The 27,923-nt window shown below is 44.6% G+C and overlaps 1 protein-coding gene across 8 annotated transcripts in view; it reads left to right on the forward strand.

Annotated features, from left to right (window-relative positions):
- The window catches only part of ANKRD44 (ankyrin repeat domain 44), a 153,796-nt gene that overhangs the window by 101,321 nt on the left and 24,552 nt on the right, over window positions 1–27,923 (forward strand). For 3 of the 8 annotated variants that reach the window (XM_081910771.1, XM_081910776.1, XM_081910773.1), the window contains exons 10-16: window positions 331–445; window positions 5,727–5,809; window positions 10,792–10,909; window positions 13,374–13,442; window positions 16,146–16,286; window positions 19,719–19,802; window positions 21,260–21,371. In XM_081910771.1, the coding sequence (XP_081766897.1) occupies window positions 331–445; window positions 5,727–5,809; window positions 10,792–10,909; window positions 13,374–13,442; window positions 16,146–16,286; window positions 19,719–19,802; window positions 21,260–21,371 (722 nt within the window). The other 5 variants (XM_081910772.1, XM_081910778.1, XM_081910774.1 and 2 more) reach the window with 4 other exon arrangements.

Here is a 27,923-nt window from a genome sequence, read left to right on the forward strand (position 1 = left end):
GGGAACCAGGCAGAGGGCCTTCTCGGTAGTGGTGCCCGCCCTGTGGAACGCCCTTCCAGCAGATGTCAAAGCGATAAAGAACTACCTGACATTCAGAAGACATCTTAAGGCAGCCCTGTTCAGGGAAGTTTTTAACGTGTGATATTTTACTGTATTTTTGGTTTTTATGGAAGCCGCCCAGAGTGGCTGGGGAGGCCCAGCCAGATGGGCGGGGTATAAATAATAAATTATTATTATTATTATTATTATTGTGAGTAAGGTGAAATCTTTGGTAGCTGAATTGCACTTGATCCTTACGTGTTATTTCTGCGTTGAAAATGTCATTTCCAGGAGGTGAAATTGACTGTGTTGATAAAGATGGCAACACCCCTCTCCACGTGGCTGCAAGATATGGACATGAGCTTTTGATTAACACCCTAATAACCAGTGGAGCTGATGCTGCCAGGTAAGTTGCTGAAGAAATACATTTTTTTTGGATGGTTTAGCAATGACTGACTATAAGGTTTGTTGTGAATATGCTAGCACAGGGGTAGGCAACCTAAGGCCTGGGGGCCAGATGCGGCCCAATCGCCATCTCAATCCGGCCTGTGGATGGTGCGGGAGTCAGCGTGTTTTTATATGAGTTGAATGTAAGCAGAGGCTTGACAACCATATGTCAGGAGCGCTCTGATGGTGTTTCCTGCTTGGCAGGGGGTTGGACTCGATGGCCCTTGTGATCTCTTCCAACTCTATGATTCTATGATTCTATGTGTGCTTTTATTTAAAATGCATCTGTGGGTTATTTGTGGGGCATAGCAATTCATCCCCCCCTATATAGTCTGCCCCCCCACATGGTCTGAGGGACAGTGGACCAACCCCCTGCTGAAAAGGTTTGCTGACCCCTGCCCTAGAATATAGGATCCATGTTTACCAATAATTCATTGGAAAATACTAGATTTTTGGTTTTATTAATCTCTCTAGAGCATGGGTAGGCAACCTAAGGCCCGGGGGCCAGATGCGGCCCAATCGCCTTCTCAATCCGGCCCGTGGGCGGTGAGGGAATCAGCGTGTTTTTGCATGAGTAGAATGTGCCCCTTTATTTGAAATGCATCTCTGGGTTATTTGTGGGGCCTGCCTTGTGTTTTGACATGAGTAGAATGTGTGCTTTTATTTAAAATGCATCTCTGGGTTATTTGTGAGGCATAGGAATTTGTTCATCCCCCCCCCCCAAAAAATATATAGTCCGGCCCCCCACATGGTCTGAGGGACAGTGGACCGACCCATGGCTGAAAAAGGTTGCTGACCCCTGTGCTAGCACATAAGTGCTCATTCAACATGTAACCATATGGATTCCGCAGTTGCAAATTCTTGTTTTTTAGGATACCTAATTCCTGGCTGATACCAAATAAATGTCGATAAAACCACAGAAGGTGCAGAATAGCATATGCTTAACTATCTTTACCGAAACCACTGTGAATTAAAATGGGTATTTAACTTTGGTTGGATTATATCAGGGGTCAGCAAACTTTTTCAGCAGGGAGCCAGTCCACTGTAACCTCAGACCTTGTGGGGGGCCATATTTATTTTAGAAAAATAAATAAAAAATAACAAATTCCTAGGCCCCACAAATAACTCAGAGATGCATTTTAAATAAAAGGACACATTCTACTCATGTAAAAACATGCTGATTCCTGGACTGTCCACGGGCCGGATTTAGAAGGCGATTGGGCCGGATCCGGCCCCCGGCCTTAGTTTGCCTACCCATGGATTATACTGTATATAACATTTGCAAAGCTAATTTAGTTATGTCGCTGTCTTTTGGATCGCACAGTTTAAGAACTTTTTATGCTTCTATTTGCAGTGGAAAACGGAAAATTATATAGTGTTTAGATCGTTGCTCTATATAGATTTAGAGGCGAGGTTGGTCGGGAGATGACCATTTTGAGAACTGCAACCTTTTTGGCTTCTTCCTTTATAAATTTCAATCTACTCCTTTTCTAAGTGTTTAAGGTTAAAAAAAAAAAAAGGAGAGAAGAACGCCAGCATGAAAACTAGGTTGAGCAATCTAGGTTATCTGCTCAAAATTTCTATTACACGCTTCAGTGACCTGTGGGTTGATCAAATAAAACACCTCTGTCAGTGGCTGAAATGCCCAGTGAAGTGAAAAGCCGGCTTGGAAGTATTGGGAAAACAGCCATTATAGAAGGAAATTAGTTGCCGGGGATCTAGAATGAAATTCTGAAACACCCATTTGTCAAGATCCTATTGTGATCTTCTAAGTAGATGTCGAGCAGTAGGGATTTTGCTGTGGAATGAGCAGAAAACAAAGCAGAAGGTCATTAATTAAGATAGTTATGTGTTATAAAGGGATATGGGATAAAATCAAGACGCGGACAGCTGGGCCATCAGCTTATCCTTGGTGTAGCAGAGGGAGCGCATTGCAGGAGAAAGACCGGTTTATATTCAGATGGGAATATTTTTAGGCTGTAGACAGAAATTATGCAATACCTGGTCAATCAGAGGACAGAAGCTGCGTTGGACCATTTATTTATTTTTTGCAACATATGGAAGAGCTCTGCAGATTATTGCAATGGTTTTGCCAGCCTGTCTGGCCTCATATTTGTGTGTCACAGAGATTTCAAAGTGTTTGATATGGCAGGCTTCTTGCTAGGAGTTGTGTTAGCATGAAAGTGGTCTATTAAACTCAGAGCCGAATAAGGCACCATTAGGAAACTCACGGTGCTTGTTTGCTGCATTCAACCTAGCATTAATAATAATAATAATAATAATAATAATAATAATAATAATAATAATAAATTTTATTTATATCCCACCCTCCCCAGCCAAAGCCGGGCTCAGGGCGGCTAACAAAAATAAAAAAGTACAAAAGTACAGTACAAACAATACTCTAAAATCATTCATTATAAAATTGATTCAAATCAAGCCACTGGCAACCATTGTGCCAGACCTCCACGAAGATTGCTGAGGGAGGGAGTCAGGCTGTGCCCTGACCAAAGGCCTGGTGGAACAGCTCTGTCTTGCAGGCCCTGTGGAAAGATGTCATGTCCCGCAGGGCCCTAGTCTCTAGTGACAGAGCGTTTCACCAGATCGGAGCCACTGCCGAGAAAGCCCTGGCTCTAGTTGAGGCCAGCCTAACTTCTCTGTGGCCTGGGACCTTCAATATGTTTTTATTTGAAGACCGTAAGGTCCTCTGTGGGGCATACCGGGAGAGGCGGTCCCGTAGGTACGAGGGTCCTAGGCCGTATAGGGCTTTAAAGGTTAAAACCAGCACCTTAAACCTGATCCTGTACTCCACCGGGAGCCAGTGCAGCTGGTATACAGTGGTGCCCCGCAAGACGAATGCCTCGCAAGACGAAAAACCCGCAAGACGAAAGGGTTTTTCGGGTTTTGCGACGCTTCGCTAGACGATTTTCCCTATGGGCTTGCATCGCAAGACGAAAGCCCATAGGGAAATCTCGGGGACCTTTTTTTAAATGCTGGCGGTGGGGAGCAAAGCCTTTTTCCCCCCTCCGGACTTCAGAAGAGGTCCAGGAAGGCCGGCGGGGGCGAAAGGCTTTGCTCCCCACCGCCAGCATTTTAAAAGCGGTCCGGGATAGCAGGGAAGCGCTTCCCACTATCCCGGACGGCTTTTGAAGGCAGGCAGGGGGGGCAAAGACTTTTGCCCCCCCCGCCCGCCTTGGGAAGAGGTCCTGGACCTCTTCCCAAGGCGGGCGGGGGGCAAAAGTCTTTGCCCCCCCCTGCCTGCCTAACCGGGGGCTTTTAAATCGCCCCGGGACTGTCCGGGGCGATTTAAAAGCCCCCGGACGGCTTTTGAAGCCTCCCCCCGCCGCCCGGCATCGGGGCATCGTCCCGATGCAGGGCGGCCGGGCAGGAACGCCTCCCCCCGCCGCCCGGCTTCGGGGCATCGTCCCGATGCCGGGCGACGGGGCGAGAAAGCCTCCCCCCGCCGCCCGGCATCGGAACCATGTCCCGATGCCGGGCGACGGGGCGGGAAAGCCTCCCCCCGCCGCCCGGCTTCGGGGCATCGTCCCGATGCCGGGCGGTGGGGCAGGAACGCCTCCCCCAGCCGCCCGGCTTCGGGGCATCGTCCCGATGCCGGGCGGTGGGGCAGGAACGCCTCCCCCAGCCGCCCGGCTTCGGGGCATCGTCCCGATGCCGGGCGGTGGGGCAGGAACGCCTCCCCCCGCCGCCCGGCTTCGGGGCATCGGAACGATGTCCCGAAGCCGGGCGGCCGGGCGGGAAAGCCTCCCCCCGCCGCCCGGCTTCGGGGCATCGTCCCGATGCCGGGCGGTGGGGCAGGAACGCCTCCCCCAGCCGCCCGGCTTCGGGGCATCGTCCCGATGCCGGGCGGTGGGGCAGGAACGCCTCCCCCCGCCGCCCGGCTTCGGGGCATCGTTCCGATGCCGGGCGGTGGGGCAGGAACGCCTCCCCCCGCCGCCCGGCTTCGGGGCATCGTCCCGATGCCGGGCGGTGGGGCAGGAACGCCTCCCCCCGCCGCCCGGCTTCGGGGCATCGTCCCGATGCCGGGCGGTGGGGCAGGAACGCCTCCCCCAGCCGCCCGGCTTCGGGGCATCGTCCCGATGCCGGGCGGTGGGGCAGGAACGCCTCCCCCAGCCGCCCGTCTTCGGGGCATCGTCCCGATGCCGGGCGGTGGGGCAGGAACGCCTCCCCCAGCCGCCCGGCTTCGGGGCATCGTTCCGATGCCGGGCGTGGGGCAGGAACGCCTCCCCCCACCGCCCGGCATCGGAACGATGTCCCGAAGCCGGGCGGCCGGGCGAGAAAGCCTCCCCCCGCCGCCCGGCATCGGAACGATGTCCCGAAGCCGAGCGGCGGGGCGAGAAAGCCTTTGTCCCCCCTGCCTGCCTTCCCAGGGGCTTTTAAATCGCCCCGGACAGCGGAGAAGTCCTCCGCTGTCCCGGGTGATTTTAAAATGCCGCCCGCCAGAAGAGGTCGGGGGAAGGCGTTTTCCATAGGAACGCATTAATTGATTTTCAATGCATTCCTATGGAAAACCGTGCATCGCAAGACGAAAAACTCGCAAGACGAAGAGACTTGCGGAACGAATTAATTTCGTCTTGCGAGGCACCACTGTATTAAGCAGATCATTCTGTCCGGGCAAGGATTCCAGATTGTATATTAGAATAATTTCCCCCCTCTCCTCCTCCAGTGCACCCCCTAAATCTCTTCTGGGGATTCCCCTGACTCTCCAGAGCAGATTCGAGGACAATAGGGGGGCATGTCTGGGGAGAGGAGAGGGACAAATTCCAGTTGTTTTAGTTCTGGCACAACTATTTACCGTATTTTTTGCTCTATAAGACTCACTTTTTCCCTCCTAAAAAGTAAGGGGAAATGTGTGTGTGTCTTATGGAGCGAATGCAGGCTGCACAGCTATCCCAGAACCCATGACAGCAAGAGGGATTGCTGCTTTCACTGCGCAGCGATCCCTCTTGCTGTTCTGGCTTCTGAGATTCAGAATATTTTTTTTCTTGTTTTCCTTCTCCAAAAACTAGGTGCGTCTTGTGGTCTGGTGCGTCTTATAGAGCGAAAAATACGGGTAGTTGAATACCACTCCCTGACTGTTGAATTTGCCTAGGTTTCCCTGAGATGACTGCCAACACTTAAATAACTTCCCTCTTGAGTAGATTAAAAAAACAACAACTTTTGAGATGGCTCCACCTGATTTCTTTCTGAAAGGGTTTGCACAGAGGTTCCTTTGTGTTTTTCAGATGTGGCGTCCACAGAATGTTCCCCTTACACTTGGCAGCACTAAACGCCCATGCCGACTGCTGTAGGAAGTTGCTGTCATCAGGTAAGCAAATGAGGAAGAAAATGCAAAGCTCGGTTAACGTTGCAAGTGAGCTGCTTGTGCGTCCTTCTTTTGGTTAGCGTTGTGTGCTCATGTTACTAAAATGTAAAGGCCTCATTTCCTGTTTCATGTTTGTGGCGCTAGCTGCATGTGCTTATGTGTGCAAACCCCTACCTAGGTGCATGCGTATGAATTCCTATCATCTGCTTGTGTTTGAAGCACAATGTATGCTTTTTTCTTCCCTGATGGCCATAGGGAATTAGGAACTTTTTTCTATGGTATGTTCCTGGTGGTGGAAGTGGGGGGGGGAGCAATTTTCAAGACTTCACCCTGCAGTAGCCTGAAAATCTGCTCCATAGGGCTGGAAGACTCTGCTCCAAGAGCGTGGTGGCATGCTGCAAGGAGGAGAAATTGGGAAAAAATTGCTACCCCCCCTTCCCTGCCATTGGAAACCTGCAATGGAACAGCAACTTGGGATCCAAGGCTTAGATTTCAATTCTGCATCCACATAATCTGGAAGTAAATCTCACTGGATTTAGGCCCCGCCTGCACTTCACATCTAAAGCAGTATCATATCACTTGAAACAGTCATGGCTTCCCCCCCCCCCAAAGAATTCTGGGCATTGTAGTTTCTTCAGGGTGCTGAGAGTTCTTAGGAGACCCCTGTTCCCCTCACAGAGCTATAATTATCAGAGTGGCTTAATAATCAGCCCTTCTCCAAAGAAAACTGGGAATCGCAGCTCTGTGAGGGGAGTTAGGGGTCTCCTAACAACTTTCATCAGACAAGTATAGGATCATGTTGCTCTTGTATTTTCAGAGTGAATGATAAAACTTCGGTGCATTGTAAGATTAGGAAATTGGTTTTCCCTTGCTGCCTTTTTTATAAAAAAAAGAAGCTAATATTTTAGATTAATATTTTAGATTCCTAATTTGGGTGTAATACAATTTTTATTATTACCTTATGCATGTGTAAGAACTCAGAAATATTATAATCCATATTATTTATATAATATTAATATTATGTATAGATGAAGTTGGCTAAAAGGATATAGAAACCTTGCGTTGTACCAGTTTTAATGTCTCTGACTGCATATATCAAGAGTCTTAAGCTCAAATGCAGTGGGTTGGACCCAGATCCATTGCCATCAGTTTTAATGTGTGAGTGGAGGCCAGTAATAGAAGCAGTGACTAGGTTAAATTTTATTAAAAATGCCCCAACTATCCCAAGCCAATATCCCACCCTTCTACCACATCTGACAAAATTCCTTTATTAGCATTAGCACTATTGGTGTCTTCATGTGTTGACTCCCCACATCTCGGCCTGCAGCGTCAGTTGCCCCACCATTTTCAGCTCCCCCCCCCAATTTTTTTACTGCTCCTTCTCCTCAAAATTACTAAAACAACCGAAACCTTCTTGCCAATCTAAATAGATCTTGAATCTTAGTTTTGTTTCCTGCTTTTTGCACTTGGCTGCAAAGGTTGGCAAACAGCAAGACTCCACGCTCCTTGATCATCATAATCACTGCAAATTTAAATGGAATGGAGAAGAGAGCAATGCGCTCTACGTGGGGCTACCTTTGAAGGTGACCCGGAAACTGCAATTAATCCAGAATGCGGCAGCTAGACTGGTGACTAGGAGCGGCCGCCGGGACCACATAACACCGGTCCTGAGAGATCTGCATTGGCTCCCAGTACGTTTCCAAGCACAATTCAAAGTGTTGGTGCTGACCTTGAAAGCCCTAAAAGGCCTCGGTCCTGTATACCTGAAGGAGCGTCTCCACCCCCATCGTTCAGCCCGGACACTGAGATCCAGCTCCGAGGGCCTTCTAGCAGTTCCCTCATTGCGAGAAGTGAGGTTACAGGGAACCAGACAGAGGGCCTTCTCGGTAGTGGCGCCCGCCCTGTGGAACACCCTCCCTTCAGATGTGAAGGAAATAAACAGCTATCTTCTCTTTAAAAGACATCTGAAGGCAGCCCTGTTTAGGGAAGTTTTTAATATTTAATGCTGTATTGTTTTTAACACTTGATTGGAAGCTGCCCAGAGTGGCTGGGGAAACACAGCCAGATGGCCGGGGTATGAATGAATGAATGAATGAATGAATAAATAAATAAATAAATATAATGATGATGTTAGTTGAGGCAGGTTCAAATGCTGCTGTAGGACAGCCCCTGCTAAGGGCATTGCTTCTGAATGTAAAGGTTCAGTAACTGGTGTGGAAATGGCATCGTGAACTGCCATTCGGGCTTTTATTTCTGACAGCCCTTTCAAAAACCATAAGCCACGCTTACGAAGCCACGCTACTGGCTTCGCATCCAGAAAGTTGGTGCCACGCAAATGTGATCACACATGGTTTCATCCAGCTCCACACCCGAAACCTTTGCACAGGCAGCAGCCTCTCTTTCCTGGTGACTAGGCCACGGATGTTCTACATTTTCCGGTGGAGAAAACGTTGGGGAAGTAGGCCATTTTGTAATGTGGGAACAACCCCTGCGTTACAAAAACGGAGCTTCCCTTTCCTCTGGGGGAAAAACGTGTCGTTTAAAACGCCCCACGTGTTGTTCAGTGTATGGTTAGAAACTTGTCAGCATGAATCATTGACGTCCCCGCTTCCTAAGCATGGATAGAAGTGCTTTGTTTAATCTGAGGTACAATGGCAGCTTGCCTTTCTCTGAAGAGGCCACCTCTGTGACTTGACTGTTCCTTTTTAAAGCTGCTGCGCTGAGGGAGGATAAGCCACTCTCACTCCTTGTCCTTGCATTTTTAGCAGCCCAGCTGTCTGCTTAATTTTAAGACCACCAATACTAGAGCGAACCGCACTGGCAGAGCATAACTGGGCAGCTGCACCTCCAAATTTAGGAGAGTAGTGCAAGAGTATTAGAAACATGGTTTAGGATTGCACCTCTCCATATCTCTTAGGGATCGTCCATACTTTCCTCAGGGAGACCCACTCGAATGCTGAATCGCAACAAACATCACTCTACACTATTGATGTTTGCTCTGATTCAGTGTAAAGAGCAGGTTTGTTATCCCCCCCCCAAATTTTTTAAATTCATTTTATAACACAAATAAAGAACACAAACAGAAAAGACAAACAATACAAACAAATTCTTGTCATATCCTTATTTTTCTAAACATTGTTAAGTGGGCTTCCCCAAGTCCCACCTATCTGATTTTCATTTTACTTCATCTTTAGCAGTTTACATATATGATAATTTCTAACCACCTTTTAGGTTTGTCATTGTTATTGTTATTTATTAGATTTATATACCGTCCTTCATCCATAATATCTCAGGGCGGTTCACAGAATAAAATACAGGATAAAGGCGAGTAAATAAGTAAAGCCAAGCAGCCAAATAATACCCCCCCCCCGCCCTTCCTACAGAGCCATTTAAAAGGCTGTGGAATATTAATCCGCCAAAGGCCTAGTTGAAGAGGAATGCCTTCGCCTGGCGCCTGAAATATATGTAATGAAGGTGCCATTCTAATCTCCCTGGGGAGAGCATTCCACAAACGGGGGGCCACCACAGAGAAGGCCATGTTGTCACCCTCTGGGCCACATGTGGACGAGGAGGCACACAAAGAAGGGCTTCAGTTTAAGATGGTTTATATGAGGAGATGTGGTCCTTCAGGTATCCTGAGCTATTGAAGGCTTTTAAGCCATTTAAGGTTTCCCTGTGGGAAAGTGGCTGGGCAAGCAAAAGTCTGGACGAGTCCATAGGTGACTCAGAAGCATATAAGCTGCCTTATACTGACACAGGCTTTTGGTTCATCTAACTGAATAGTGTCTACACTGATTGACAGTGGCTCTCCAGGATGTGTTTATTTATTTCATAAAATCTATACATCACTTGATTGTAAAAAACACACACAAAAACCCCCCACCTCAAAGCGGTTTACAAACAGGAGTCTTTTTTGGGATGCAAAACATATGTTGTACAACTGTACTACTATATTCTTTATAGAAGTGGTAACAGTAGTATGATTATTATTGTGCTTGGGTGTAGCCTTTTACTGCCCTCGCCCCCCCCCCCCCCCGATCACTGAGGAAACACTAGTCTTCTACTAAACTTTAAAAAAATAAAATAAAAAATCACTTTACAACTTTTCCAAAAATAGTTCCAAAACTGCTCAAGCATAAGAGGGAATTGTCCGCTCGCCCATCAGTTAATATGGTGTCACAGGCATAGAAATATGACAAGGACAGTAACAGTAAAAACGTACCACCTTTTTTCCACAGTAGCACCAATTGAGCTGTGTTTGGGATTTTTATTAGGTACCTCCTCAAAAAACAAACAAACAAACACCCTTTCCAAGGAGTAAAAAAAGGACAAAAACCTTTCTCCCAGCAATAAGAAATAAATAAATAAACCCATGCACATGACGCACAAAACAAAGCAGGCAGAAATATTTCCACATCTGTGAGAATGTACTGTCCGTATGCACCCTTAGGGAAAAATAATCGCAATCCCTTTCCCAAAGAATATCCATCCACTCTACAACTTAACGGTGAATTTTTTACCGTGCCCTTGCTTCAATAAACTTTTGCTGTTTTCCATACAAAGCGTTCGCATTTTCCTAGAAAGTCACCCTTCCCCCCCCCCCCGGCACAGAATCTGAAGCCATCAATAAATAAAAATCCTATTTGAGGCCTGCTGAGGCAATCTCTGTGACTCCCTTGTTTCCTTTGCAGAGCTTTCTGCCTTCGTGCCCTGCTGTCAGTTCTCTCGATAGCAATCTGCCTCATAAATGCCTACTGCATGATTTAAATACTTATATAGCACAGGGCTGAATGTGAAAATAGATTCTTTCTGACTTTACGGTTCTTCTTTATGCAGCTGCCAAGCTTGAGCGGCCCCTGTCCGTTTCCATGACAACCTCTTGCTGACTACAGTTGTGTCTGCATTCTCTAATTTTTGTGGTGTTGGGGTTTTTTTCTGACTAACTGATTTTTCTGTTTCTGCAATGTTTCTTGCGGTTTAACTAGGACAAAAGTATAGCATAGTATCCATGTTTAGTAATGAGCACGTGCTGTCTGCAGGCTTTGAAATAGACACCCCGGATAAATTTGGAAGAACGTGCCTCCATGCCGCTGCTGCAGGAGGGTAAGTGGTTTTGAAATCGTAACTGCCAAGTTATATATAATTTCATTTCTGTGGCCTCTCTGCAAAATAAATTGGTTCCAAATAAGGAATAGCGAAAGACTGCATGAAAACGTTGTTTCCGAGGATTGGTATTTTGTGTTTCACGCATGCAAACTCACACTTGAGGCAAAAATAAACTCTGTGCCTGTTTAAGCAAACACCACCGTTCTCCTATCATAGATTGCTCAGCCCTCATTTGAGTCTTCCCTCTTCTCCTGAGTCATTGTATTCTCAAGCACTCATGTGACTGCTGTGGTTTATCATGTAGGAAATCCTATCTGCAAAGCTTAATCTTGCAAATGAATCGTGTGGCCCTCGCAATAAATTGGGTTTTGTGGGAGCAGCATTAAATTAAAAGATCCGAGGCCTACTTGGAATTCCATCTTCTGCCTGTCCCATTTGTCCATACATGCAGAAAAGAGAGCACCATATCCTGTTCAGTGATACCTCGGGTTAAGTACTTAATTCGTTCCGGAGGTCCGTTCTTAACCTGAAACTGTTCTTAACCTGAAGCACTACTTTAGCTAATGGGGCCTCCAGCTGCCGCTGCACTGCCGGAGCACGATTTCTGTTCTCATCCTGAAGCAAAGTTCTTAACCTGAAGCACTATTTATGGGTTATCGGAGTCTGTAACCTGAAGCGTATGTAACTTGAAGCGTATGTAACCTGAGGTACCACTGTAATCCTAAACCACAGCATAGAATGCATTGCTTCTCAGCCGGCTGCTAATTTAATACATCATTTTTCTCTCTCAGCGGGGAACAGTACGGTGGTACCTCGTCGAGCGTCCGGTATCCATTCTGGAGCCCCGGACGCTCGACGAAAGAGTCGCTAGACAGAGCATCGCTCTGGACGTGCGTGTGGAGCGGTTTTGCGCTTCTACGCATGCGCGAAGCGGCAAACCCAGAAGTAACCCATTCCAGTACTTCCGGGTTTGCTGCGGACGTCCGCCAAAATGGACTATCGAAGGGGCGGACGTTTGCAGAGGTATGACTGTAGCTACTCCTTCCATGACAAAGGAGTTGCCACCATGACCTGATCTATGTGATACTATGTGAGACCTAGCATGTCTACTATGTCTACTGTGTTAGACAAGGAACTATATTTTAACCTGGGCCCTCTGCTATACCATACTTAAATACCCTAAAGGTTTATTTAAACCTGGATTGAGTTAATAATAAGTGGTATTGTGTTAGTGGGCACAAATTGCACTAGATGGTTGTTTACTACCTCTTCTGCCTGAGCAGATTTTTTTTTGTCCTGTCTTATCCAGGCCAAACCAGCTCAAAGAAGTGAACACTTTGTTCTTTTTTCATACAGGCCAAATAACTAAATTGCCATCCTGGAAGGCAGGTTGCCAGAAAGAGGGGAAAGCAATCGTCATCCTGTAATTCTGTAGCCAAATCTTTCATTTTAACAGCCTGTGCCTTCCCCTTGTATCAAAGACTAGCCGTAAAACAAGTCTTAACTTCCACCGTTCCCACATTTGTGCGTAACAGGACTTAGGTTTTAGCACGAGAGAGGCTAAACAGGCAACAGATTTCAAGGGGTTTGGTACAGTTCTGATGTTTAAGAGACAGACCGATTGAAAAAGGATGTCAGCTTAATTCCATCTCCTCCATTCATAATAAGCCTTGCGTCCAACAAACGTCAATACTGGGGGAGCCAACATACTGCTCCCCAAATGCTGGGGAGCTGAATGGTATGAGATGATGGCAATTGCAGTCATCTGAAGGGCACTGCCTGAGATACCCATTTAGCAAAATAAAGGCACCTCCCAAATTGAAGGAAGTTCTCCTGCACATAAAAAACTTGCAACAATGAATGGGGACTGTGATTTCTTGACCACAGTGAGGGTTGTGAAGGAGAACTTCTTGATAGATTGTGCCTTTAATGTCTTAACAAAATTTTGAAATGAATTGGCTGTAGTGGCTCTTTCCGATTAAACGGTTGGGGTTAAATTTGTATAGATTGATTTTAAAAAGTCTTTTGTTATATGCTCTGAAGAAAATCACATTGGTTTATTCAGTGGCATGCATTATGACTTAAAGTAGGTTAACTGGGGCTCCCAATCCTTTGGAAGAATTATTCATGACTCCCATCAGGCTGCCTATAATCATTCACCAGAGATGTAGCCGGCATGTGTGGTGTCGTCAAAGGAGCATGGCTACCCTCACATGTTCCTGGTACCATTTGCCTGAATAGGACTATGCTGGCTAATTCAGAAGGTATTCCAAGGATTTCTGTGTGTAGAGAAGCGATATTTACAAATTGTTCTTTCAGTTGTTCTTGCTTAGATTGCTTATCCTAGCTGGTTCTTCCCAGTCCCTGAACTGTTAATGGAGAAACTCCCTGCCCCTCCATCAATGCGAAGTGTCTGTTTTACTTCAATTCATGCATTCTCTTCCTTTCTTTGTCTTTTCAGTAACGTTGATTGTGTAAAACTCTTGCAGAGCAGTGGAGCAGATTTCAATAAAAAAGACAAACATGGAAGGTTTGTAATTTACTGCACTTAAAAATTAAAAATGAAAGACAAGAACTTGAGCCTTAACAATACATGAGTATAACAGACAAAACTAAAGGAAGCTCATCCTTGACGTCTAAAACTCTATCCTTGATTAAAGCCACATAACACAATTCCTGATGCTGGCATATTTCTGCTCAGATCTAGAATGCCAGAGAGAAACATTGGGCTTCTGCATCCAGATCTCAAATCTGCCTAAGGGCTCTTGAGTACGTAGCACGCTCCTGATTTCGTAGCACTGGGTTTTTTCCTCCCCTCCCTCCCTCCTGAAGTTTTAGGTTATTTTTGATAGGCTGAAATGTGAGCATGAGAGGATGAGAATGAGAAACTGAGACAGATGGTTGCACTGGTTATACTTTGTTGTGGGGCTGCCCCTTATTTACATCTCCGCCTCAGCAGGATAGGAAAAAGGCATCCCCTGTAGTATATTGCTGCCTGAAGTGTAATGCCAGAAAATACAGGTGCAGTCTACACTGAATCCATAAAATAGATTTTTGTTCTTTCTGTTAAAAAAATCACCTGCCACCAATGGCTTATTCTTTGCCAATACAGTTTGGATTCTTGAATGCTTTTAACTGCAACTGCTTTTAGAGTACTTTTGACTGCAATAGTTTTTTTTTGAATGTTTTAACTGGTTTATAATGTTTCTGCTCTTAAATTGTGTATTTGTTTGCTTCTCTGGGCTCCTTCCGGAGGAAGCTTGGGATATAGATTTGATATATAAAAAACAAGCAATTTTTGCTTTACTTTTGCCCCAAACTGCCTTAATGTGCCAATGTATAAAGAGGTCATCGAGCATCACTCATTTTTTAAAAATATTGCCAAGCATATGTATAACCAGTGGTCCCTAACTTTACATGCAGTGCTTTTTCGGGGGGGGGGGTGTACTCAGAGGTAGGGACGCGGGTGGCGCTGTGGGTTAAACCACAGAGCCTAGGACTTGCCGATCAGAAGGTCGGCGGTTCGAATCCCCGCGACGGGGTGAGCTCCCGTTGCTCGGTCCCTGCTCCTGCCAACCTAGCAGTTCGAAAGCACGTCAAAGTGCAAGTAAATAAATAGTTACCGCTCTGGCAGGAAGGTAAATGGCATTTCCGTGCGCTGCTCTGGTTCGCCAGAAGCGGCTTAGTCATGCTGGCCACATGATCCGGAAGCTGTACGCCGGCTCCCTCGGCCAATAAAGCGAGATGAGCGCTGAAACCCCAGAGTCGGCCACGACTGGACCTAATGGTCAGGGGTCCCTTTTCCTTTACCTTACTCAGGGGTATGCATACCCCTAAACAGTTTGGCCTCATTGAAGGGCAGTATTTCAATATGAGTAGCAAAATGAGAGTACCCCTAAACATTTCTTTTTAAGAAAAAAAGCACTACTTACATGTGTTTCTGGATGTAAGATATACTTTTCACAAGTCTTGGTGGAGAAGATGGCTAAGTTCCTGCCCTTAGTCAAGCAGCAAAGTAAGAGGGCAAGCTTTGTTGAAAATGCTAACAAAGTCTCACAGTAAAGAAAGGCTTCATAGGGCAGGGATGGAGAACCCACAGCCTCCCAGATGTTCTGGGTTACAAACCCGCCTCTAGGAGGAGGGCCACAGGTTCTTTGCCCCCACCACAGAGAAAGCTCCTGGAGCTGCAGTTGTTATTATGGTGAGTACAGTGAGTACAGAGCCAGTGTGGTGTAGTGGTTAAGAGCAGTAGTCTTGCAATCTGGGGAACCGGGTTCGCGTCTCTGCTCCTCCACATGCAGCTGCTGGGTGACCTTGGGCCAGTCACACTTCTTTGAAGTCTCTTCAGCCCCACTCACCTCACAGAGTGTTTGTTGTGGGGGAGGAAGGGAAAGGAGAATGTGAGCCGCTTTGAGACTCCTTAAGGTAGTGATAAAGTGGGATATCAAATCCAAAGCCTTCTACCTCGGGTTAAGAACTTAATTCGTTCTGGAGGTCCGTTCTTAACCTGAAACTGTTCTTAACCTGAAGCACCACCTTAGCTAATGGGGCCTCCCGCTGCCGCTGTGCAATTTCTGTTCTCATCCTGAAGCAAAGTTCTTAACCCGAGGTACTATTTCTAGGTTAGCGGAGTCTGTAACCTGAAACGCCTGTAACCTGAAGTGTCTGTAACCTGAGGTACCACTCACTGTACAGAACTAAGCAGGACGGTGCTCCCCTCTCAGTGAATGCACAGGTGCTGAAAATAATGTTTACATCCTCAGCAAGATAGAGAGGAGCACCAGTTCCTTGGCTGGAGCTCTGGAATGCCCTTATAGAGTTGGCGTATAGCAGGTGCAAAACCTATAAAGGGAATTCACAGGCACAGCGTAGGAGAAGAATCATCGTTAATTTTTCCCTATCCTCCCTCCTCCCTTTCAGGAGTGTTCCTTGTTTCTTCCTTGCTTTTAGTGGTTTTTTTGTGAATAACATTCCACATCCCTCTGTTTGTTCAATTCTTCTCTCCATACTCCCCATCCCCCTCCGCAGCCCATGGTCTTTTGCATATCCCAAGCGCCTACTTCTAATCTTCACCGCAGGAGGAAGAATATGTTCTGCATTCAATTAAATAGCTGCTATTGTTACCTCGAAATGGGTTCCCCCTATAGTAATGTTGCTGTCAGGAGCAGTTAATGTAACGCACGCCGTTACTCAAGGTAGTGTCTGAGCTAATTCGTTTCTATTTATTTTTCAGGACACCTCTGCACTACGCAGCTGCAAATTGTCATTTCCAATGTATGGAGACGCTGGTGACCACGGGGGCCAATATTAACGAAACAGATGACTGGGGACGGACGGCTTTACACTATGCTGCTGCCTCAGACATGGACAGAAAGTAAACAAGCTTATTTGCATTCCTTGTTTCAACTTCAGCGCTAAGCCAGTGTCATTCCTGGTCTCTTTATGCAACAGTCTTATTTCAGAAAAAATACTCCCAGAACCAAAAGTATTCCCTTTCCCCTTCATGAATGCATACAGCTACTTTGATTACTTTGAATAACTTATGTCCTCTGTGTATTGAGAAGCCTCACAGTTCCCTTCAAGTTGCCGTCATATCTGCAAATGCAGCAGCTTGGACTTTATTTATTTATTTATTTCATAAAATTTTGATTGTGAAAAACAAAACAAAAAAACCCTCAAAGCGGTTTACGAAAAAGATAAAATGATAAAACCGGGGGAGAAAAATCGCAACCATACATACAAAAGTTAAAATGCTAAAACAAATTGAAATCGCCTCACTTTCATTCTGTCTAAAGAGATTAAAATTACCCCACTTCTTTCTAATACCATCTTTCCATAGAATTGTTCCCTCTTGAGGTTAGTTCCTCACACAGGTAAAAGCTGTGTGTGATATGTAAAAAATTCACCCAGAGCCATTTTAGATTTCATGAGCCTATTGGTAAAACCAGGTCCTTAGTTACTAAGTTACATAGGGCTTTTTTTCATGCAGACAAAAACAAGAGGGATTGTGTTTACTGGAGAGGAGCACTGTGGATGTTTTCTCCCTATGGTAATGTTGCTGTGATGCCGTTCCTCAAGTTTCTGATGTAAAAGTGGTAGGTGGGTTTGCGGTATATGGCTGCTCTTCTCAAAAGGAGAGAACACAAAGGACCACAAGTGTGTGGCAGCAAAGATGATTCAGTCATTTGATAATTCAGGTATTCGAGCCCTGCATTAGGCCATAAATTCCTAGGTGACCCTCATGTTCCTTTCCAACCCTACAATCCTATCGTTCTAAGAACCCATTGCAATTCAGAACATTTTTTGTATACCTGGAGATGCAGAAATATCAGCCGAAACATGCATTAGGGGAGGCATTGAGACTATTCTGTCATAGGGCCCCATCATATCCATGCACTCAAGAGATGGCAGAAGGATTGGGCAGGAACCTTACACTGCGGCAGAAATTAAAATATCCCCATAATACTGCTCTTCCTCAAATCTCCTGGCCCAATGACTGAGGGCAGGTCCACTCCACACGTTTAAAGCACATCCAACTCACATTTGAAGCATGTGGCTTCTCTCAAAGAATCATGGGAACTGTAGTTTTCCCCTCACAGGGCTACCATTCGCAGCAACCTTAGTATACTACAGTTCCCAGGATTCTTGGGGGGGGGTGTCATGTGCTCTAAACGTGCATTGGATGTGCTTTAAACAGTTGGTGTAGATCTGCCTAAATTCTCTTCCTCCTTGTGTGCGTATGTGTGTGAAATTTACCACATATAATAGTCCCAGCTGGGTGAATTTGTACCTTTGTAGCCTGCCATGATGTATTGGTACCGGAGGATTTGATTATAATCTCTCTTCCTGTAATACCCAAGTCATCGTAACATGATTCCTTTCTACCTAGCTTGCTACAGATTCCATAGTAGCTGGGGACGTACCCTGTGATTAAAGTCTCCAGCAAAGATAATCTCAAAAGCTATGCCAAAGGAATGGATCTGTCTGAACTGCCTATGAATATCAAAGAAAGAAAAGGGGTGGGGTGGGACCTGATGGAATAGATTTCCATGATGTAGAGACAGAAAATATTTTTAGGGGGGAAGGGAAAGGATAAAATGAATGCTCTTCAAAATAGGCTCCATACAGCAAGTATTGGTATCACTTGTACTTACAAGCAATAGGTTTAGCCAGTCCCAGTTCCCTGGCACATGTAAATGTCCGACACACGTATCTGAAAACATCAGTGTGCGCTGTACCTGTGCATGCTACTTACATAGGGGCATTTAAAAATGTTTTAGCTGTAAAAAGGGGGGGGCAAGTTGCGATGGGCCTTAAAACTGGACATAGTCATTTTTCTCCAGTCAAGGGTTTGCAAACAGAAATATTTTAAGTGGACTTAAAATGTTAAGGTATATACTGTGGCAGAATTCTTTCCTTGGGTATTTAAAACATTCCACTGTGATTGATTGATTGATTGATTGATTGAATGGTATGGTTCAAGTGTTTGCTGCCTTTAGTTTTGTGGCATCAACCCTTTGGAATTCGCTTCCCTTAAATATTAGATAGGCACCACCTCTTTTGTCATTTTGGCGCCTGATGAAGACCTTCCTCTTTCAACAGACCTTTTAAGTTGAGATATTTACCTTTCTGCATTGTATTGGATATGCTTTTTATATGTTTCTATAATTTTATCATTTGTTGCTTGCTGCCCTAGACTCTTTGGGAGGAAAGGTGGGATACAAATTTAATAATGAATAAGGTTCTTACCAACTACTGAAGTGGCAAATGCCACAAACAACAGCACTGGGTGCTTAAGAGAGAAGACCAGACCTTCTGGAGAAACAATTCTGAAAATAGGAGTGCTGAACTTTTTGTGCTTTTTCTTCTTTTGCCTCTATGGACATCCCAAGCTTCTCATTTCTGCTGACCTGATTTGTTAACGATACTCCTGGACAGGGAGCCAATTATGTATGAGGAAATGCTTTTGGGCCGCATTCAGGATTTCTGCTAATGAAACAGAATGCATTCATATTTTAATAGTGATAAACCCCCAAGTCCTCATTTCTTCCATTCTATTTTAAGAACAGGAACATTCTGAACTCCCAGGGAAGAGTCTAGTCAGAACAGGTTTGCTGCTAGTGGCATCATGAGCTACCATAGAGTTGATAACTTTCTTGTTTTGTGAATCTTCTTTAAGAATGGAAAAGGCCAGGAACAAGTCCATCAGTGGTAGATTAGGTAGATCTCGGTTAAACATGAAGAATACAAAAGCAACCTTAGGGAGTCAACCCCATGGTGCATCTAGCCCAGGAACCTCAGTGAAACATCAGTTTAAAGTGGTTGATATAGGATAGCTGGTTGACCAGCTGCTACAATTCTAGGAGACACATATTTCTCCAGACACATATTCCTCCAGACAGGAGTTGCTGGATTACAGCTCCTTTTATCCCTGACCATTGGCTATGCAGGCAGAAGTTGATAGGAACTGCAGTCCAAAAATACCTGGAGGTATTGAAACAGTTGTGCAGGCACTCACAGCCAACATGACAGTAACATCTGCCCTGTGACAATAATTTTGCAAAATTTCTCGAACGTTTGTTGTGGAAGCTTGATGTGACTCTTAGCCTTGTCCATAGGTCAGACAGTCAGTTATTATTATTATTATTATTATTATTATTATTATTATTATTATTATTAAGATTTCCTGGTGGCACCCCTAAGTATGTACACTGCTCTGAAGTGAAAATGATGGCTGGTCGCTTATGCGAATCTCTGAAGTGTCAGTTTTCAAAATGAGTTGCGTTTTTCTGTCCCTTATGTTAAGAAGAAAGAATATTTTGGGTAACTCCCATGAAAATGCTGAAGAACTTGAAAGAGCCAATGAAATGAAGGAAAAAGCAGCTGCATTGTAAGTTTGGTGTCAATAGAGCAGTTTGACTCCATCTCCGTATAATGCTTTTGCTTTTGTGGGTTGCAGTTATGTGCGTTCCTTATTTTTGCTCACCTGCTGTGCTGCCGCATACAACCGCTGAGGCGACGAAGCGCTAACCTTTGAATTATGGTCTATAGCTATTTGTGTGCGTGTGTGTTTGTGTGTCTTTTTAACTTTTCCGTTCTGGCTGCCGCTGTAGCGTTCCGAGGCACTTTAAACGTGGTGTGCTGTTGTCCAAATCAAATGCATTGTGATAACATGCTGCAAGGAATATATGTCCTTCACAAATTTCATATTCATAGCTGATGTTCCTTACGTCGTGGTTTTTGTGGTAGTGTTTGTGTCGATTGTCAACGAGGTAGAATATGCATGAAAGGAAGGGACACAGAAAATGTCGTCGAATCTCTTTCCTATGGAGTTGTTCCCAAGTAAATAGGCAACATGAGGAAAGCTGTTGGTTTTGAGAAATGCATAGGTTGACATTTAGAATGTGTGGGGTTCTGTAGCTGAAGCGGCGACTCTACTACAGCAGCTGATTCTTCCAAAAGAATGGGTTTTAGAATCTAGAGCAGTAGTGGAGCTGATCATAAGGGATCTTACGACTTACGACTTTTAGAAGACATCTGAAGGCAGCCCTCTTTAGGGAAGTTTTTAATGTTTGATATTTTATCACATTATTATTATTATTATTCTGTTAGGATTGTTCTACACGCGTGTAGGACCCTGGCAGAGACACATGCCTGATTGGCATGTTCTCTCCCTCCTGGTTGGTTGTTCGGGAGCTTCAAAACCTTTCTCCAGCCCGAACATCACAGCGACTGATACCAAAAGGCATTAGCACGCTTAAGGATCCTGCAGATTGTTAGCAGTTTGCGTAACAAACTCAGTAGCAACATTTTGGCTAATCTTCTTTATTTACATATAATACACTCTGAGCATTCTGACTTATCTCCTTCCTCTTTCTCATCAGCCAGCAAAGAGAAAGAACAAAGGACAATAGTCCCACATCATGGAAACACAGTAACATAAACATCCTGTTTCCATTACTTCCCACTATGTGGAATGAAAACATACACCGTTATGTGATAGAAAACAATCCCATGACTGCAAGCATGGAGCAGGAATCCTTACAGGGAGCTGCCCAGAGTGGCTGGGGAAACCCAGCCAGATGGATGGGGCATAAATAATAAATTATTATTATTATTATTATTATTATTATTATTATTATTATTTCCCAGAACATTGGTTATTTCTGTGCAAAATCTAAGTGAATATGAAAGAAAAGCCAGCATACAGCAGGTGCAAGATTCTGTGCACAATGAAAAAGCTAGCTAGGTTATACTCAACACCAGGAAATGTTGTCGTCTTGGCATCAGTCTTTATGTCCAATCAGCTGGTACAACTTAGCACTTATACTTACAAATATTCCACAGGTGTCTAGAATTCCTTCTTCAGAATGAAGCCAACCCGTCAATCCAGGACAAAGATGGGTACAATACCGTGCATTACGCTGCTGCTTATGGACACCGGCAGTGTTTAGAACTGGTGAGTAGGCCCTGACTGCTACTGAGATGCTGCATGCCAAATGTTAGCTTCTGACAAAACACAGTTTGTCATGTTCTTAACTCTGAAGGGCTGTGGCGGTTGTTTTTGAGTCCTGTTAAACTTTAATATTGGGTATGGGGTTAGGGAAGGGTGGTTTCTTAGAACAGGAAGAATTCAAGACTGCATCCTCATAAAGTAGAGCTTGGAAATGGGGAGATAAGTGGCTGGCTAATCAGCACAAAATCTCCAAAACCCTTTTAGACTGCAGATGCTGAGTGGAAATGCCCGAGGCCAGCTCTGCTGATTGATGGCCACAGTCAACAACTGCTTCTGTAGTTTGACAATACCATTGGCATACCAGCTGCCGAAAGTGAAGTGTTGTTTTCCATATAGGGTTGTTGATTCCATGACTCTTCATGAGCGGGCTAGGTATTGTGGGCCACTTCAGTAAAAGGCACATGGAGGGAAAGACTCGTTTTCTTGAGGGACGTGGGTGGCGCTGAGGGACGTGGGTGGCGCTGTGGGTTAAACCACAGAGCCTAGGACTTGCCGATCAGAAGGTCGGAGGTTCGAATCCCCACGACGGGGTGAGCTCCCGTTGCTCGGTCCCTGCTCCCGTTGCTCGGTTCCTGCTCCTGCCAACCTAGCAGTTCGAAAGCACAAAGTACAAGTAGATAAATAGGTACCACTCCAGCGGGAAGGTAAACTGCATTTCCGTGCACTGCTCTGGTTCGCCAGAAGCAGCTTAGTCATGCTGGCCACATGACCCGGAAGCTGTATGCCAGCTCCCTTGGCCAATAAAGCGAGATGAGCACCGCAGCCCCAGAGTTAGTCACGACAGGACCTAATGGTCATGGGTTCTTTAACCTTACCCCTTTACAGTAAAAGGCACATGGAGGGGAAGACTCGTTTTCTTGAGTTACACCATAATGACTCTCTTCCCTCAACGCCCCTTGTCACAGAGCACGTGTTGAAGTCCCCATTGCAATAAATGTGGTATGCACCATGTTATCTATGAAACTAATTGAATAATAAGCTTCATTGCAGTGGGGAAACCAGTTCAATTCCATGCCACAGTCCCACCACCAAAGAAAGCTGCTGTCTTCTCTGCGTTACGTTTTGCTGCTCCTCAGTAGGGAAGCGGTGATATTTAAAATACTGACAGATGCAGCCTTTAGCAGAGTCTCACAAGTAATGGCATTTGTTATCACTGTACTTCAGTTTTAATATAAAAAGTGTCGAGAAGGCTTTGTCTACCAGACTTCACGTAGTCTGGGAAGTAAATGAGGCAGCGGTGCCATCTTAAATAATATGTCATAAAAAGAAAAGGAGTGATGCAGATACTTGGATCTCATTCATCTCTATCTGTGGTCAACCATTCATAAAGCGTTTGAGTGACAGTCCCATGTATTAATGGATAAATGAGCGCCAGTCATTCCCGCCTGCTTTTGCTATACTAAAAATAGCCTCTCCCCCTAGTGTATTCATTCCTCTCTGGGCTAATGCTTTTGAGCCTTCATTAATCAGAAATAGAAACTGAGATCATTTGATAATATTTCATGGTTGTGATAAGATTAACATCCTTGAACTGTATTGGTTTTTTCCTAAGCTGCCATTCCAAAGAAAAATCCAATTATAAGTCTGATAAGTATGACATGTTGATTGCTGTCAAATGATACATGGAAGGCTATTGAACTGATAAAACATTGTGTATAAAATAAATGTCTTTCTGCAGTGCTTCTTAGCTGGCCTACCGGACATACTGTATTTTTCTGTCTATAAGACACCCCCATGTATAAGACGCCCCCTATTTTGGGGCAACAACCAATTGCCAATCCACCCTTGGCACTATCCGTGTATAAGAGGCCCACTGATTTTTACATTTTTTGAGGGGGGCCCTAGTCTTATACACAGAAAAATAAGGTACTTATTCTCCTGCCCTGTATCCTCTATATTTTCTGTGTCAATATAGTATAAATAAACTTATAATATACTTTCATGACATATAATTCCCCATTTTTTGGCTCTTGGAGAAAGAAAGTGCAGCTGAAACACAGTTAAGACTTGGGCATCAAATCTAAATCTAAATCAAATCAGTTGTGCGCTAGTAAATCAACCATGTTTGTTGAGCTGTGCATTTGGACATTTCAGTCCACATAATATTTTCAAAACTGCAAATTATGTAGATTTACATTTAAATGTGAACTGAGTCAAATTCCCTCCCCCTCCACATCCCTAAGATAGGATGAGCGATGTACGTGACTAACTAAGCAAATTTAGATTGGCCTTTGCAACTTTTTAATTATATTTTTTTATTTGCTTGCTAAAGTATGTAGTAAAGACTCTCCTCCCTGGAAGAGAGGGGAGTTGTTGTGGGCGGGAGCCCGAGCTCCGCCCCTAGCAGGGGGCGTTAGCCCCCTGCCTCCTCCTCTCACCTGGCTGGCGCCCACGCCCCTCGGCAGGCACCCAACCAGGTGCCTCCGAGGGGGCGTTTACAGTAGCCTTTTGCTGCGGCGCCAGCCCCTCCTCAGCCTCATTCTCCTCTCCATCGTCCCGTTGCGAGTCACCCACCCTCCACTCCCTTTGAGCTCAGGGTCTTAGTTCATTGGCCTTGCTATGGACCTTAGGTTGGTCGCCCTGGTTGTCCAGGGGGCCTGGTAGGAATTTTTCCATTTGGCATTAGGCTTTTTGGTTTTTTCGCCTACCTCATAGCAATCGTCGTGGTATTGGTGGGTAGGTTAGGCATTGGAATAATGTGTTGTGGTGTGTCGAAGGGCTAGGTGTGGTCATCGCCTATGCCTTCAATTTTTGGGTATTCCGTTAAAGGAATCTGGCGGTCATGTACTCTGTCCGATGCCTGCTTGGTGGGAGGCCATGGCACGACCCTCGGTGACATCAGGGGAGAGCCTATAGTTGGATTAGCATCAACAGGCTCCACCTACTGGTGAATAAACCCCCTTGTTTTAGACATCCAATGCCTAAGCCAATACCTTTTCACTGCTGTAATCAATAAAGTTGTGGACTTTTCTTGCCCATTAACCTTATATCCCGTGTCCTTGCGTATTCATTTCACATTGTGGGGGTTGGGTCCTCGAACCACTAGTAGTCTAGTTACCAACTGCCAAAATGAAGAAATGTTCAGAGAAAGGGGAGAAGAAGGGAAAACAAAATTAGAGAAAAGGGGAAGAACAGGATCATGTTTGACACTGTAGTTTTAAAACACAGTGACCAGAGAAATAATGAAAACAATAATTTTATTTAAAATATTATTATTTTATTTCCTATACCCTTTTAAAATGTGGGGGTTTTTTTGGGGGGGTTATTGGGTTGTTGTTTTTATTTTGATTATGTATTTTGTGGTTTTATATTTTGATTTTGTTCTGTGAACCACCCTGACACCTCCAGGTATAGGGCAGTATAATTATCATCATCATCATCATCATCATCATCATCATTATTATTATTATTATTACCCTGCCCATCTGATTGGGTGGCCCCAACCACTCTGGGTGGCTTCCAACATATATAAAAACATAAAAAAATTAAAAGGCTTCCCGATACAGGGCTGCCTTCAGATGTCTTCTAAAGGTTATATAGTTACTCATCTCCTTGACATCTGATGGGAGGACGTTCCACAGGGCGGGTGCCGCTACCAAGAAGGCCCTCTGCCTGGTTCTCTGTAGCTTCACTTCTCACAGTGAGGGATCCACCAGAAGGCCCCCAGAACTGGACCTCAGTGTCTGGGCAGAACGATGGAAAAGACGCTCCTTCAGGTATACATTAGACACGGTGCCATTGGACTTAACGGGAATAATTATTATTATTATTATTATTATTATTATTATTATTATTATTATTATTTTATTTATGTCCTTCCCATCTGGCTGGGTTTCCCCAGCCACTCTGGGCGGCTTACAGCACATAAAAAATTGTAAAACATTAGACATTAAAAATTTCCCGATACAGGGTTGCCTTCAGATGTCTTCTAAAAGTCAGATAGTTGTTTATTTCCTTGATGTCTGATGGGTGGGAGGGCGTTCCACATGGCTCAAAAATCATGATGTTGAAAATCAGATATCGCTCAGCCCTGTTAGGTGCTTTGGAAGCTAAGTTTGAGAGAACTGGTGAGATAAGGAGGCTGATACCTTTGTCCCCATCACTTGCTATAATCCACAACTGTCAGGAATGGCAAAATGCATTGGCAAGGACCCATCTCATAAAAACCCACTTTTAGAAAATTGGAATGTAGCTTTTATTAATTGAAACAGCCAATCTGACACTTTTAGCATAGTCTTAATACAGATAATTAATTTTAGTGTTATTATATTTGAGAATCAGATATCGTGGAATGAGTTAGAATCATAGCTGCATTCCCTAAAGGCAACCCATTATTCCATCACCTGTTTGTTCCTCTATCAAATGTGGCAATACAGTCATACCTCAGGCTGAAGTAGCTTCAGGATAAGTATTTTTGGGTTGCGCTCTGCGGTGACCCGGAAGTAATGGAGTGCGTTACTTCCGGGTTTCACCGCTCATGCATGCGCAGACGGTGAAAATGACGTCACGCGCATGCGCAGAAGCGGCGGATTGGAACCCGTGCATGAGCAGATGTGGGTTGCGTTCGCTTCTGGATGCGAACGAGGCTCCGGAACGGATCCCGTTTGCATCCAGAGGTACCACTGTAGTTATAATAATAACAATAACAATAATAATAATTTTTATTTATACCCCGCCCTCCCCAGCCAAGGCCGGGCTCAGGGCAGCTACTATCATCAAGTGTTGAACCCTATATAGACTGGTAGACCTGAAGCTTGAAGGCATTTACATAGTAACAGATATAAGCATTTCTCCACCGTGTCTGTTTCTCTGGCGCAATATATACCGTATTTCTTGCTCTATAAGACTCACTTTTTCCCTCCTAAAAAGTAAGGGGAAATGTGTGTGCGTCTTATGGAGTGAATGCAGGCTTCCCAACTATCCCAGAAGCCAGAACAGCAAGAGAGATTGCTGCTTTCACTGCACAGCGATCCCTCTTGCTGTTCTGGCTTCTGAGACTCAGAATATTTTTTTTCTTGTTTTCCTCCTCCAAAAACTAGGTGCGTCTGGTGGTCTAGTGCGTCTTATAGAGCGAAAAATATGGGTAATTATAGAAAATCCCCATGGTAATTTATCCTCAATTAGCACGAAGAATTACGCCTGGCAAGAAGTACTGTAAGCTAGAGAGCTATCAGTTTTGCTGGCAAATTTTGTGTTGACGTTAGAGCAGAGGAATTTAGCATTCTGGGTAGTAATCTCATTAGCCTCTCATTTCCTCCCCGCCCCCGCAATCTAATCAGGGTTAAGATTAAAAACCAGCGCCACTCCCCAATCCTGCCTTTTCTTAAATAATAAACTCCCCACCCGCATTATATTTCAAATTGTCATCTCCCAAGTTACTCTGAAGTAAGGAACTTTTAGCTGCTTTGCTTGGAAAATAGTTTTCAAGTTTCTGGGTTAATCTTTGAACGATTGGGTGATGCGCTGATAAATGTTATCACCTTGGTAATTGAGATAAAATTAACTTTTCATTTCAGAAGGCCTCTTGGAAGAAGTGCATGCTAAGATGACAAAGAGAATACAGTTTACAGTCATTTTATTTATGTGCCCACTAGAGAGTGATATTGTCATAGCCCATGTACTTGAAGACAAGCGGTCAATTGCTTACATACAGGCAAAATCTAATCACTCGTCTGGTTGGTGATTGAGGGCAGCTTTGCCAAGGATTTTAACAGGAAAGGAAATATTTGTTAATACTTGTTAAATTTGGGGACTAACAAGGGTTTGCAATCAAGAGTCAAATAGCCTATAAAGCAATGAGAGTCAGAACCATATAACTTCAAAAAATAGTGACAAATAGTATAGTACAGTGGTACCTACCAAATCACCTTACAGTGGTACCTCGGGTTACATGCGCTTCAGGTTACAGACTCTGCTAACACAGAAATAGTACCTTGGATTAAGAGCTTTGCTTCAGGATGAGAACAGAAATCGTGCAGCAGCGGCAGCTGGAGGCCCCATTAGCTAAAGTGGTGCTTCAGGTTAAGAACAGTTTCAGGTTAAGAACAGACGTCCAGAACGAATTAAGTTCTTAACCCAAGGTACCACTGTATTCCGAAAGGTTAAGCATATAGCCTTTGTTTCACTTTTTTCAAAGGTTGGGATCTAGGAACAAGCATGCTGGTGCTAGGGATGCCAAAAATACTGTTGGAACATCTATAGTAGTAGTAGTAGTAGTAGTAGTAGTAATAATAATAATAATAATAATAATAAATCTTATTATTTATTCAGTGAAAATTCTGGCTCGAGTTGGGCAAACCTTTTCAATTTTGGTTTCTCTCAGGTTCTCATTCTTCCAGCCTTATGCTGAGTTCTATACATTTCTGATGCAGTTTGCGAATTATTTTTTAAAGACCTTGTGAAATCCTGACTGGACTGTAGTGCAAATTTCCTCTGATATACGCATTTTTGTGTGCAATTTTGCCTGATACACCCCCTTCTGCAAGCGACTTATGC

This window comes from Podarcis melisellensis (assembly GCF_964234715.1).
Source record: "Podarcis melisellensis genome assembly, chromosome: 1".
Lineage (NCBI taxonomy): Eukaryota > Metazoa > Chordata > Lepidosauria > Squamata > Lacertidae > Podarcis > Podarcis melisellensis.